At 36.1% G+C, this 14,605-nt stretch overlaps 2 protein-coding genes, 1 long non-coding RNA gene and 1 other non-coding gene across 4 annotated transcripts; 2 read left to right on the top strand and 2 right to left on the bottom strand.

Annotated features, from left to right (window-relative positions):
* The first annotated feature begins 562 nt into the window (after positions 1-562).
* Positions 563-2,580, top strand: LOC108991719 (pentatricopeptide repeat-containing protein At1g07740, mitochondrial). The gene has a single exon (XM_018966093.2). It carries the CDS (start codon positions 704-706, stop codon positions 2,138-2,140), a length of 1,437 nt encoding a protein of 478 aa, XP_018821638.1. The 5' UTR covers positions 563-703; the 3' UTR covers positions 2,141-2,580.
* Positions 2,581-5,844: 3,264 nt separating this feature from the next.
* On the top strand, positions 5,845-5,916 carry TRNAH-GUG. The gene has a single exon. It is a non-coding gene; the product is annotated as a tRNA-His (tRNA).
* A 622-nt stretch (positions 5,917-6,538) lies between these two features.
* Positions 6,539-6,932, bottom strand: LOC108991712. Its single transcript, XR_004798105.1, has 2 exons — positions 6,874-6,932; positions 6,539-6,789 (listed from the first exon to the last, which is right to left on the bottom strand). It is a non-coding gene; the product is annotated as an uncharacterized LOC108991712 (long non-coding RNA).
* Positions 6,933-7,324: 392 nt separating this feature from the next.
* On the bottom strand, positions 7,325-14,093 carry LOC108991702 (exosome complex component RRP41 homolog). Its single transcript, XM_035684827.1, has 5 exons — positions 14,028-14,093; positions 13,186-13,264; positions 13,062-13,098; positions 7,583-7,699; positions 7,325-7,480 (listed from the first exon to the last, which is right to left on the bottom strand). The coding sequence occupies exons 1-5, from the start codon at positions 14,075-14,077 to the stop codon at positions 7,335-7,337; spliced, it is 429 nt and encodes a 142-aa protein (XP_035540720.1). The 5' UTR covers positions 14,078-14,093; the 3' UTR covers positions 7,325-7,334.
* Positions 14,094-14,605: the final 512 nt, after the last annotated feature.

The following is a 14,605-nucleotide window of genomic DNA, read 5'->3' as shown; positions in this document are numbered from 1 at the left end:
TGTGGATCGTTATGGCTTTGAATTTGCTTGTATGGCAAATATCATGCTGAGAGGAATTAATGTACCTGACGAAGTATCACACTGGATATTATTTCCTTTTGTATGTTCCATCATTAAATCATTATTAATGATGGTTAGACTTCAGATTCGCATCAATGCTTCTTGGCGGTCGTGCCTTAGTTTCCACCGGGTAGGCTTACGGCTTTGGGTTCATGGGCCTTTATGATGTAGGGTTCGACCCAATTTTGAAGATAGAATATTTGATCCACCCAGAAGCATTCAAGTTAAAAATATTTTCACAATTCTTCTCAACTTATTTAATTTAATCTCATTTAATTATTATAAATTTTTTAAATTCTCATATAAAATAAAATAAATAATTCATATTTTTTAAATTTTAAAATAAAAATAATATTAAAAAAATATATTCTAATAATATTTTATTCAACTTTTAATTTTAATTTCAACTCATTTTATTTTATCTCATTTGTTATCTATAAAAAGACATAGGAGGCTAATATGATTCTAAGGATCATGTTAAAAACTAGCATCCCTGCCCGCCCGTGCCTATGGTCGGTCGGTCATAAGAAAATGCATACGATATTAGAAACGATCATCCCATCTAGTCTCATTCTATGAGAATCTCCCGTTTAAAGCTCTTGGGATTCAAACGGTTTGTAAGATAGCCGCTCTTCAAGCTTCGATGATCCTTTCACGAACAAAGGGCATCTATCAAACACAACTAGTTCAAATCCGCCATTGCTTCAATCACATCCATGCTCAAGCATACCGCACCGTTCGTCCCACCAAATCCAAAACCAAACCTCGCAACGAACAACGACCTTTCAGACATCCCCAGAAGCCTCGCAAGCCCATACCTTTCGTCACCAATGTCAAAGAGGTACGAGACCCAGACGAGGCCTTATGTCTCTTCCACGAGTACCACCAAACTGGCTTCAAGCACGACTATCCCTCTTACTCCGCTCTCGTGTACAAGCTTGCTCGCTCTCGCAACTTTGAAGCTGTAGAGACCGTTCTTGGTCTTATACAGGACCGAAATATTCGGTGCAAAGAGACCCTTTTCATTGCTTTGATTCAACATTATGGGAAAGCCCTTTCCGTGGACAAAGCTATTGAGCTTTTTCATAGAATGCCTTCTTTTAATTGTGTCCGTACACTGCAGTCTTTTAATGCGCTTCTTAATATACTTGTTGATAGTGACCGGTTTTTGGATGCAAATGAGATTTTCGCTCGTTCTCGCCAAATGGGTGTTCGCCTGAATTCAATTTCGTTTAATGTAATGATAAAAGGCTGGCTCAGGAAGGGTGAATGGAAACAAGCTTGCGAGGTGTTTGATGAAATGCTTGAGAGAAACGTGCAACCGAGTGTTGTGACATATAATAGTCTTATCGGGTTTTTGTCTAGAAAGGGTAGTCTGGATGAAGCAATGAGTTTGCTTGAGGATATGATGCAGAAAGAAAAACATCCAAATGCGGTGACATATGCGCTGTTGATGGAAGGTTTGTGCTCTGTTGGAAAGTATACAGAAGCAAAAAAGATGATGTTTGATATGGAGTATCGAGGGTGTAAGCTGCAGCTGGTGAATTATGGTGTTTTGATGAGTGACCTTGGAAAGAGGGGGAAGATTGAGGAGGCAAAATCTCTACTTCACGAGATGAAGAAAAGGGGTTTTAGGCCCGATGTTGTGACATATAATATATTGTTAAATTACATGTGCAAGGAAGGTAGAGTGACTGAGGCTTATAAAGTTTGGATTGAAATGCGGCTCGGAGGTTGTAAGCCGAATGCAGCTACATACCGAATGATGGTTGATGGATTTTGCAGGGTTGGTGATTTTGAAGGAGGTTTGAAGGTATTGAATGCAATGTTGACGGGTAGGCATTATCCACGTTCAGAAACATTTAAATGTTTGTTAGTGGGACTGTTGAATTGTGGGAAGATAGATAATGCCTCTTTTGTTTTGGAGGAGATGGAGAAGATAAAGATACGTTTTGATTTGGAGGATTGGGAAGCCTTAATCAGGGATGCTTGTAGTGGAGATAAAAGTTCCTGTGGGCTTCTAACTGAACTGGTTACTGCTAAAAAATGTGTAAGGGAAGATTGTATGACATTGTTATGACATTTAGTGGTTGTGGTGGTAAGGCCCTGTCACCAGGGTAATTGATGCTTGAGCTTAATAATCCATGGGGTCCTCCAGGCTTTAGATACACAAGGAATCATGTATGTTCTGAGTTAAATGGCAACAAGTAGACATCTCTATGAAGAGTGATCGTTTGTTGGTTGTTTGCCTAGCTGCATATATAATCCTTCTTTCGGTATGTATGGAAAAGGGGAGATATGATTTTGCAAGCCTCTGTGAGCTCTAATTACTGATGCTTGTGGTGGATCGGTAGAGGTGCTGGTGATTCGCAAGAACCAATCTTTGCTCATTGGTAGGCTTCAGAAGTGAACAAGATTTGATGGTTAAACATTAATATATATATATATATATATATTATTTCACTTTCCATGGTTATTTTGATGCCAAGGCTTAGGTGTCATTTCGATAGCGAGTTAAGATGAGATGAGATGAGTTTAAATGAAAGTTGAAAGTTGAATAAAATATTATTAGAATATTATTTTTTAATATTATTATTTTTTTAGAATTTGAAAAAGTTGAATTATTTATTATATTTTGTGTGAGAATTTAAGAAAGTTATAATGATGAGATAAGATGAAACATTTTCACTATCCAAACGGGGCTGCTTTCTTTGAAGTTCTTGGGCAGGATGGAGTGACTACTACCTACTAACTAGTAGCACTGGAATTTATATGAATCCTAGTTGAGTAAACTCTCTAGTTGCGCATCAACCTCTATAAAAGGGCGTTGGATGCTACTATGGTCATGTTTAGGTAGGAAAGTTACCTCCTGTTGTCCACTCCTACCCTTGTAGAATAATTTGACATGACATTGTCACGCTCTGTAATATTTTACAGGATGAAGAGGATTTCTTCCTTTATCTTGTTGGATCCAAATTAAATTAGAATGGCTTTTTCCAGATGGTTGTCTAATGCCTTCGAAGAGGTAACTTGGTGTTTTTCTGTTTAAAGACGAAAATACTCTGATGATGCTTCACCTACTAAAATTATCACCTTATGATATTTGTAGTAGTGTGATACGGCATATTATAGTAATTGACTAAGGCACATGGTTTAATGAGACAAGATATTTGCAATCGTAAATTGTGTAACCGCCGCGTAATCATTTTGAAAAAAGTGAATAAAACATGTGATTCACATAAAAAAAATTAATTTTTTAATAGTGGATTTCATTCTTTTTCAAAGCGATTATGTAGTGTTTACACATTTTACGATTGTATGTAGAATTACTCTGATTTAATAAATTGATTATTCAGCTGTCTGGATGATAAATCTTTACTAACATTTTGGGGTTACTTCCATATGTAAAATCTGGGTGGAAATGGACATAAAGATGCATAATTAATGGATGTTGGGATACATAGTTAAAAAAAAAAAAAATACTACATCTGCTTGGCTGCTTGCCAACATACTTTAGCCTTTAGGCACAAAGTTTCAAACAAACATATATAACCTTCTCTGCAACAATTTAGGGGAAAAAAAGAAAAAGAAAAACTATCCATTGCATAAGGTAGACATTACACTGAAGAATCGTGTCCACGCCATCAGTGATATGCCGATCGGGTAGATGAAGAGTCTTGATGGTGGCATACACTTTTGCATTCGTTTATTTAGACATCTCTATGAAGAGCAGTCCAGCAAAACGATGCCAAGACATCAATGAAGATAAGTCCCTTATCACTTGCTCAAAATACATTATGTTTATTTTCTGATTTAAAGTCTAGAGTGGTGAGCACTGTGTGCATGGACATGCAGTGCCTGTGTGCTGCAGCGCATGCCTTCCCTGCATGCATGTGAGGTGCAAGAGTTTCCTGCCTGCGTCTTTCACAATAGCGGGAAATGAAAGGTGAGATATGAAGCTCACCCAGAGCGATAGGCATGATGGGCACTCAGTCAGTCCACATCACAAGCGAGCAATGAAGCTCACCCCCGAGCAATAAGCATTGTGAGCATGACTAAGCTTGCCCGCACTAGGAACATCATGGACGAGCAATGAGCTCACCCAAAACAACCCGCGTCATCCCGGACAACAAGCGTAGAAGTATCATCACACACTAAAGGTCGAGCAAGCATTGAAGCTTGCCCCATCATTGCAGAATCAGAGCCCGCAACCTCATAGTTCAATCCAAGAACCTCGGAGTTCTATCCTTCAACCTCGTGGAACCACGGGAGAAATACTAGGCTGAGCTTTATGCTGAAAGCAGCTCAAATTAGTTCATTTTTAAACTTCGTCTGCCATCCAAATGTACTTTTGAGCCGAGTTTCAAACCGTAACTCATTTCTACACTGTAGATGAAAGCGACATTTTCCTACTTTGCAGAGATTCCTGACTCGTCTGCCCATTTGAATTTTTTTTTTTCATTCCGTTACAACTCCTCTACTGTCTCTCCCTCCTTCTTTCCCAACAATCCCAAAACTACCGTTTCATTCAAAATCCAACGGATTAAAAAAAAATTAAAGAAAAAGTAACATAAAAAATAACAATAATCAAATAATACGGACACTATTCACAATTCAAAAAAAAAACCGTATGACAATTTTCCATGGCCTGCATGGTTAAGGCTGGCGGCATTGACTACAGTGCCAATGGAGCCAAATTAAAAACCGGAGTTTCTTGGCGCCAGATACGTGCAGTATTCCGTTTTTACTATAACATAAACAGTATAAAATATTGGTGGGTCCCATTTATTTTACAACTTTTCATAAAAATATATCTAAAATCATCTTAACATCCAAACATATTTTAAACTCATTTTAAGTGGACTCCACTAAACTCATTCAACAATCTCAACTCATTACTATTCATAAAAAACTCAACTCATCTCAACTCCTCTCAACATCCAAACGCAACCTTAAGCTAGCTAGCAGTAACTAAATAGTTCGGGTTTGTTTCCCTCAAACTTACTATTTAAATTTCGTTGATACTGACAAATTTGGGTTTTTGGTGTTCTTCCAATGAACCTTAAAATTGATAAAAGACTCACTTTGCTTGTTGGTCTTAGGGCAGGTTTGGGACCTCAAATAAAACACAAAATTCTCATTTCATCTCATCTCATCTCATCATTACACATTTTTCAAATCTCCATACAAAATATAATGAATAATTCAACTTTTTTAAATCTCAATACACCTTTTTCAAATCCCAAAACAATAATAATATTAAAATTTAATATTTTAAACTTCAAAATAAAACACAAAATTCTCATCTCATCCTCCAAACCTACCCTTAATCAACAACACTTAGGGCAGGTTTGGGGCACAAACAAAACACAAAATTCACATCTCATCTCATCTCGTTATTACACTTTTTTTAAATTCTCATACAAAATATAATAAATAATTCAATTTTTTCAAATCCCAATACACATTTTTCAAATTTTAAAATAATAATAATATTAAAACATAATATTTTAAACACTAAAACAAAATATAAAATTCTCATCTCACCCCTCAAATCTACCCTTAGGCATCCTGGGTTCAGCCAGAGTCTCAATATGTACAACCAAAACAAAGAGGATATGCAAGCGGAACAAATCATAACAAAAAGCACTCGAGAGTAAACAATCTTCAAAAGGCAAAAACACCCAACGGACGGACAATTCCTGTCAAGCAAAAATTACAAACTTTCAAAAAATCACAATTAGAAAACATTATAAAATAAAACTTATCAATTTGCCACATCAAGTGGCTGTAGTTTAGTGGTAAGAATTCCACGTTGTGGCCGTGGAGACCTGGGCTCGAATCCCAGCAGCCACATTTTCGAACTTTTTGTCGTGATTGTGATGATAAATTCTTATAATGGACTTCATTTTCTTTGTTTCTTGTTTTGTTTTAGTATTGATTATGGGTTTTATTTTCTATAAAATTTCTAGCAAAAATACATCACACGTACTTAACTAATTTAAGTTCAAGCCTACCAAAAAAAAAAACACCTAATTTAAGTTCAAAGTAGATGCGAAACTTGCTTCCTCAGAACTCTTAACCCGAAAAGAAATAAAGGATAATACCCAAGATCGGTTAAAAAAACCCTCCAAGATCTTAATTTCTTCGTAACTAAACAACAAAAGAAATTGGAAATCTTTGAACTGATAAAATACTTGTGACGTTCTCAACCAAGTTTCTCGATAAAGGGACACAACCAATCAGTTTTCGGAATGAGGGTAAATAACCCTTGGTGATTAATCATTTTGGGTTATTAGCAGCATTAACCCACATATAGTTTAGCGTATAAAGTCTAAGGTTTGAAGTATCGCATTTACATTCCTCATCGTTCACATAGGACGGCTCGCGTTTACAGCGGTAACTTCATAAGATTGAAGGCGATTCAGTTCAGGTTCCACAACCATTCAGTGCAAGAACGTGACAAGGAATGAATCACTAGGGGAAAAGATAAGGAAAACAATTAAATATAGAACTCCATGCCAACTCTCTCTTTCAAAATTCTCTCTGACAAAAAAAAAAGTATTTCCAAGAGCTGAGCAAGCATACTTCACCACAATCCCAACCACAAATAGGTGCAAATTATAAGAATTGAACAAGTTCATGGTCACTGATGGAAGGCGGAATTGAAGTTTAACAATGATCAGGCCAAGCTGCAGCTTCCAAGGAATGAGGTCAGAGACGAGATGCCTGCAGTTTGATTTTTAAGACCAGCAAAGCCTAATCATATGTCTAATTCAATTGTCAATAAATGATGGATTTTAAGTTTCTTACCATGCTTGTAAGCTATAGGCCACGGCGATACTCTAGTTGCTTGGTATTCTCTAGCAATATCTGCCAACCAAACAGAATATTTCAACAAACCCGTCATAACTGTACTTATAAAACAAGTTTATTTATTTTTTGATTGGTTGCGCTTATAGAACAAATGATGCAAGCACCTCCGTGGAGATGTCATTGAGCATCTTTCAAAAACAGAGGCCACCCAGGAAATTAGAACTAAATCTAATTTCAAAAACAGAGGCCATCAAGAAATATTACATCCAACTCTGGACATTCCAAATCCCAGTAAGGCCAACTGGCCATGGGGAAAGATATTTGCATGAACCTTGGCCAATCGGTTGATGGGTAGGGATCGTATTGCAGGCAAATTTTTTTTGTTTTTTTTTTTTTGGGGTGGGGAGGCGGGGGGTTGAGAGAGAGAGAGAGAGAGTTGATTTCTTTGTAAATGAGTCTCAATTAAACCTATAAGACATGTAGAGAAGAATAAATAAGAACAGATGTTCAAATATAACCTGAAGAAGAGTCACTTTGTCCAACTTAGGTAGAAACCCTACAGTGACATCAGGACCTCCAGCACTATCTTCTACATAGTTCAAATCTGTTCACATAGCAATTTTCTAAAAATGAATTCATTTCGACAAGCTAAAATGAAGACGTGCCAACAAACCAGGAAAAGAAATTAAAAGGGATGTAAATTTACCAAGCAGAGGAGTGCTATTAAGGTACCCAGCACTACATGAAGTAACAAGATCCCGCAAAGGAATCCCAGCATCTGCAAGGGCCAAAGTTGCAGCATTGATATATGCAGATCTAGTCCCTGCAGAAAATGAATTCCCAATTCAAGAACAGAATTCAACATAACATTTTAGTTTGATTTGATTATGTATTCAACTAGTATTTCCATTCACAGGTACTACAAATGTCAAATACTTAATGCGAGTCCTTATATTATTTCCTTTTCATGTACAATAAGTGTCTACATGTTTCCAACCGAATGGGAGCATCACCCTTAACCAGACATTGCTTAAGAACAACATGAAAAACATATAAAAGCACCTATCTTACAACAAAAACGTGAGCCAGATTCTGCATGTATAATCTTACATAATAATTTCCCTATGAGCCTCTGTTGCCTAAAAAATAAAATAATTATAACAATAGTAAGCCACTGATACAAAATCCCCAATCTACCATCACACAAACAATGAGGGAGAAAGGAGCATCAATCCATGAAATAATTTTAAATGAATTGATGACCATCCCGGAGTAATAATTGTGCATGGGTTCAATTGAGTCTCAACCTACCTTGATGGAACCAAGATGTGCCTAGTCTTAAAGATATGTTGCAAGTTCCAGATGGGCCAAATACAAGTTCAAGGGCTTAAATGATGAAGATTATGCTTTGATTCATTTCATAAGCTATGGAAAGGGCAACAACATGACTTATAGTCTTTGAGCATTTGAAGGCTTTCAATTTATTTAATTAATTTCAATGAGCTATTTTATTTGCTTAGAATAATTGGGTTTATGCCTATGTAAGGGCATGTTGGGAAAGTTATTGTTTATTGAACTAGGGTTAGGGTTACTGTAGCCGAGTTACTGTAGCGCGGCACTGTAGCTGAGGCACTGTTCATCCAGGGGCACTTTTGGAAGATGGGGGTTTATTTTGGCTAGGGTTTCATTAGGTTTTGCTTTAAATACTCTATGTAGCCTCATTCTAATCAGTTTATGAAGTTTATGAAATTTGATGAATTTATTCATTGTGAGTTGAGTTTTACTCCTCTTGTTCTTAATTGACTTTTGAACTTATCAAAGGTAAATCATAACCTTTGTGGCGTTCCTCCTTTGTAATCTGGATTCTTGAGACGAGTTCTTCAACGGGTCTAGATTTTAATATAATCTAAGTTCTTGAAACGAGTTCTCATCGGGTCTAGGTTCTCCATCCATTGACTTGATTTTGGCTTTCTTGGAAAGTTTTCAAATTGACTGTGGGTTCAAGGAATTTCATTCCCGCGGGTTCATATCATTTGGTATTCAGAGCCAGGTTTCCAATCAGGTCTGATTCTATCTTTTATTTATAGCATATTTAATTCTAGGGCTTCATTGTTCTAGGATTGATTACAAAAAAAAAAGTGGTGGCTAGCAGATTTCTTTACTATATTGGGGTTGCTGAAATTCATTGTTCTAGGGTTTGTGTTAGCTGAAATCTCTTATTCTAGGGGTTGTCGTATATCACTTGCCCTAGAGTTTTTGAGTTATTGTTAGGGTTTTCTCTACTGCTTATTCTTGGTTGTGATCAAATCAGTTGGTGAAAAGAAAGGAAAAAAAAAAATTCAAAAAAAAAAAACCAGAAAGAAGAAGAAGAAGAAAAGAGAAGGTGGCGTATTCAACGTTGCTACATAGTTACAACAAAGAGAAAGAAAGTATTTATTGATTGAGTTTTTATCATCATAGGAGCTGAATACATCTTTCTGGTTGGTATCTTGTTTTATAATTACTCTTTCCCTCGTATAAATTCCTTGAGTCTCGTGTCATTTTATTCATTCCTTGTTTCTTTGATCTATATTACTGGTTGGAATACTACAAGGTGGTATTGTCTTGATTTAGTTCAACTAGTTCTTAAAGAACTTGAGTGGGAAAACTCTTGAGGTAAAAGGCAAGAGAGTGTGAGATTATTATCAAGTAAAAAGCCAATTCAGAGTTACACACAAGTGGAGTGTCCTTATTTGAGTGTAAACACGTAAGGGAGTGTGTGAGGTTTTCCACTAACATTCTTTTTGTGCGGCGCATTATGATGTCTCATAGGAATGACTCATCACAAAAGGAGATGGTAGATAACACATCCTTTGTGTTGCAAGTCATGCAACAACAGTTTGAGAAGTTGAACTTGGTGTTGGGTGAAGTGAGGGATAGGATGGATCATCAAGATGTGGTAATTAGGAATCTTCATGGCAGGAGAGATAGGAGGCGTCCCGATTTTAGTGTTGAAAATGGGTATGAGAATGAAGAGTATGGTGATTCTCTTGTTACCAAGCATGCACTCAATACAAAACTTAAGATGGATAATATAGGGCAGAAGAGTGAGAATATTTTTCATACTAGATGCCACATCAACAACAAGGTATGTAGTATGATCATTGATTTGAGGAGTTGTATTAATTTGGTTAGCACTACTTTAGTTGAGAAATTGAATTTACGTACCTTGAAACACCCTAGACCATACATGTTGCAATGGTTGAGTGATCGTGGGGAGGTTAGAGTAAATAAGCAGGTGCTAGTTTCTTTTTCAATTGGGAAATATCAGGATATGGTCCTTTGTGATGTAGTGCCTATGCATGCTGGTCATATTTTGTTGGGGAAGCCATGGCAGTATGATAGGAAGGTGATCCATGATAGGTTAAGGAACATGTACAGTTTTGAAAAGGATGGAAAAACAATCAAACTTATTCCTTTAACTCCAACACAGGTCCATGGGGATCAATTGAAGCTGAAAAGTGGGGTTGATCAAAAAAGAAAGAGTGAAAATGATAGTGATAAAAAAAGAAAGAGTAAAAGTGAGAATGAGCTGAAAAGCAAGAGTGAAGGTGAGAGTGAAAGTGAGATTGAGCTGAAAAGCAAGAGCGAAGATGAGATTGAGAAGAAAAGAAATAATGAGACTGAAAAAGAGAGAGAGAAAAAAGAGGGAGAAAAAATATGGGGGTGAGGCTGAAACCTCAAGAAAAAAAGATAATGAGTTGCAAAAATATTGTGAGGCCGAGAGTTCAAAAAAAGATGAGAGTGGAAGAAAAAGAGAGCGTGAAACAGAAAAAGTGAGTGAGAGAAAAAAAGAGGAGGCCGAAACATCTAGAGAAAGAAAGAGTGAAAAAGAAAAGAGAGTGGTGGCTGAGAGTCAAGAAAAAAGAGTTGCACAAGAGGAAAAAGAAAAAGAGATTACAGAGAGAAACAAAAAGACAAAAGTGAGTTTTATGCTAAGGCAAGCTTTTATACTAATGAATTTAATGACTCTTTGCCTAGTTTTTTGTTGTTTCTTTGTTGCAGGGATATGAAGTCGTGATTCCTAGAGGTGTGTTTAGGGGATTGTCACCTATTAGGGAGATAGAGCACCACGTTGATCTTGTGCCAGGTGCCACAATTCCTAACCGACCTTTATTTGAAAAACATGAGTCATTGACACACTTAAAGGGACAAGGTAAGCTGTTGAGTAGAATGCATGCTAAGTGGGAGGACTGTATTGAGACTTTTCCTCATGTATTCAAATACACACAAGGTATGGAAAATTTTGTGATTGATGCTTTAGCAGGAAAATATGTTCTTGTTTTCATTTTAGATGCAAGATTGTTGGGACTTGAATATGATAAGGAATTGCATGCTAATGATGATGACTTTGCACTTGTGTATGGAACAAATGAGAAAGCATCATTCGGTAAGTTCTATAAACTAGATTGGTACTTGTTTAGAGGGAATAGATTTTGTGTGCCTACTAGTTTTTTGCGTAAGTTGCTTGGGTGTAATAGACATGCTGGTTTGTTGGGTGACCTTGGTGTAAGGAAGACTTTTGTTGTGTTACATGAACATCTGTGGGAATATCATTTGTCTTTCAATGACGTGTTGCATGAACGTTTGTGAAAGTATCAATTGCCATTTATCGATGTGTTACATGAATGTTTGTGGGAGTATCATTTGCCTTTCATTGAAGTGTTACATGAACGTTTGTGGAAGTATCATTTGTCATTCATTAACATGTTGCATGAACGTTTGTTGGAGTATTGCTTGCCATTCAATGAGTTTTCATATAATTGGACTGGTCATTTTGGTGTAAGAAAAACTTTAGGTGTGTTTCATGAACATTTGTGGGAGTATCATTTGCCATACATTGACTTGCTGCATGAACGTTTGCGGGACTATCATTTGTCTTTCATTGAGTTTGCATATAATTGGAGTAGTCATTCTGGTGTCATGAAAACTTTAGACATTTTGCATGAACGATTATGTTGGTCTAACATGAGGAGATATGTCAATCGCATTTGTGGCAGGTGCATTACATGCAGAAAGGCTAAATTTAAGCTTTTGCTACTGGGGTTGTATACACTCTTACCTATTCCTAGTGAGTCATGTGTAGACATATCTATGGAATTTGTTTTGGGGCTGCCTAGGAAAGAAAGTAATAGAGATTCTATTTTTATGGTTGTGGATGGATTTATACAGTTTGCATATAATAGGACCATGCATACTACCACTTTATATTCTCCTTTTGAAATTATTTATAGACATAATCCATTTCTCCTTTAGATTTAATGTCTTTATCTGTTGCCAACAGGAGTAGCTTCGGTAGATTTTTTTAAATTCTTGAACAAATTAATGATAATGGATATGAAATTAATGATAATGTTACTAACATTTTTCCTTTTGATCCAGGTGGAGATTCGAGGTCGAATCCTTTTGAGGTGAGGGGGAATGATGGGAAACAAGATGGGCCTAGTCTTAAAGATATGTTGCAAGTTCCAGATGGGTCAAATACAAGTTCAAGGGCTTAAATGATGAAGATTATGCTTTGATTCATTTCATAAGCTATGGAAAGGGCAACAACATGACTTATAGTCTTTGGGCATTTGAAGGCTTTCAATTTATTTAATTAATTTCAAGGAGCTATTTTATTTGCTTAGAATAATTGGGTTTATGCCTATGTAAGGGCATGTTGGGAAATTTATTGTTTATTGAACTAGGGTTAGGGTTACTGTAGCCGAGTTACTGTAGCGCGGCACTGTAGTTGAGGCACTGTTCATCCAGGAGCACTTTTGGAAGATGGGGGTTCATTTTGGCTAGGGTTTCATTAGGTTTTGCTTTAAATACTCTATGTAGCCTCATTCTAATCAGTTTATGAAGTTTATGAAATTTGATAAATTTATTCATTGTGAGTTGAGTTTTACTCCTCTTGTTCTTAATTGAACTTTTGAACTTATCAAAGGTAAATCATAACATTTGTGGCGTTCCTCCTTTGTAATATGGGTTCTTGAGACGAGTTATTCAACGGGTCTAGATTTTAATATAATCTAGGTTCTTGAAACAAGTTCTCATCGGGTCTAGGTTCTCCATCCATTGACTTGATTTTGGCTTTCTTGGAAAGTTTTCAAATTAACTGTGAGTTCAAGGGATTTCATTCCCGCGGGTTCATATCATACCTCCATCAACTTGGAGAACTTGGACAAAAATATCTATCTGCAACATAAGTAAACATGGCTTCAGCAAAAGAATTAAGCAACACGCGCTTATGTAGGAAAGGTTTTCAAGATGTTGTAATATAACCTGAGATCGAGGCATCAAATGTGTCATTATGCAAGCTTCCATCGTCTGGCGAATAACCAGAGATATCTCTGTAGATCGTCTGAGTGCAAGAGAATTCTTATCAATAAGAAGGCAAAATATAATACATCTTTGATTAAGTGATGCAGCACGTATAATCCTTAAAACCAATCATAAATGTTTCATTTTCCACAATAAAGATAATTGTTCCTATAATACTTTTTTGGACTTATATCAAACTCATGTAAAAGTTTACAAGGTTACAAGGAGATGAAGGCTTTCTATTTTAACATATTGTTGCTGTACAATAGGTGCACAATTAAAATAGATATACCGGAAGCCTAGCATCATATCTGAAACCTTTAATTCCTGTTAGAATAGAGGAGCTAAAGTCAACACACTGGTTTGGCCAAGATATGTGCCCGCAGGCTGCCACTAAGCTAAAACATCATAACCCAAAACATATATTAGAAGCAAAATGCAGCATACGTTGTCCCTCCTTTTGTAAGATCAACCACTTAGCCAAATATTGCAAGTGAAGCCAAAAGTAGACATCCTCTTTCATAATGAAACTACTACATGGTGTAATAACCCACTTATACAGACAAATCATTGAAATCACAACCCATTCAAGCGTATGATAGTATTAATGCCACTTCAGCAGAATTTTGGTTCATCAATTAGCCACAGATAAGAGATTTCAACTAGACAAATTCTATGCAGTTAAAACAACATGCTACACTATTAAGTAGACTTGCAATCATACCGCTTTCTACAAAGAAGACTAAAGATTAAATCAAAGCAACAAATAGAAGTTAGGTGACCGACCATTTTAAAAGGCTCACCTATCACCTTTTGGTTTTCTCATTCGATCCCCAGTACTAAAATTAGCCATGCTATACTCGCAGCGCACCTGCAACATTAAAAAAAAAATGAAGAGGAAGAGAAATAAATGAACGAATTTAATACTAAAAATCAAAAGAATAATACATATAAACGACTCTTACCAATGCCTTGTCACTAATTTGTTGACTCCTATTTTGGACCTGCAAGCGAGCACGTCAATGCTTGTTTGGAAATAGATCTCATTCCAGAATTCTCATTTCATCTCATTCCCAAACATAATTCAAATACAAAATTTTTAAATTAATTACTACAACTTTTTCAAACTAATTATTACAACTTTACCAAACTTTCAAACAAAAAATAAAAAACAATTCAACTTTTTCAAATCTCTAAATAAAAATAATATTATAAAACTATATTCTAATACTATTTTAACTTTATAATATTTTTTACTCAACTTTTTCTTTCTCCTTTCCCAAAATCCAAAAAATAATCAACTCAAACTATCTCACTACTATTCACAAACTATCTTACTATTATTCACAAAATTATCAACTCATCTCATTCCCCAAAAGAG

The sequence above is a fragment of the Juglans regia genome, chromosome 13 (assembly GCF_001411555.2).
Source record: "Juglans regia cultivar Chandler chromosome 13, Walnut 2.0, whole genome shotgun sequence".
NCBI classification, from domain to species: domain Eukaryota; kingdom Viridiplantae; phylum Streptophyta; class Magnoliopsida; order Fagales; family Juglandaceae; genus Juglans; species Juglans regia.
The sequence above is the reverse complement of the archived record's forward strand: the minus strand, read 5'-3'. Positions and strand labels throughout refer to the sequence as shown.

What these genes read in the sequence shown, in the direction of transcription:
- LOC108991719 (XM_018966093.2), top strand. Translation starts at nt 704, where the DNA reads ATGATCCTTTCACGAACAAAGGGCATCTATCAAACACAACTAGTTCAA.
- LOC108991702 (XM_035684827.1), bottom strand. Translation starts at nt 14,077, where the DNA reads ATGGCTAATTTTAGTACTGGGGATCGAATGAGAAAACCAAAAGGTGAT. An exon ending in AGAAAACCAAAAGGTGATAG is followed by an intron (nt 13,265 to 14,027) that starts GTGAGCCTTTTA and finishes TCTTGCACTCAG; the next exon opens with ACGATCTACAGAGATATCTC. An exon ending in ATTTGATGCCTCGATCTCAG is followed by an intron (nt 13,099 to 13,185) that starts GTTATATTACAA and finishes CTTATGTTGCAG; the next exon opens with ATAGATATTTTTGTCCAAGT.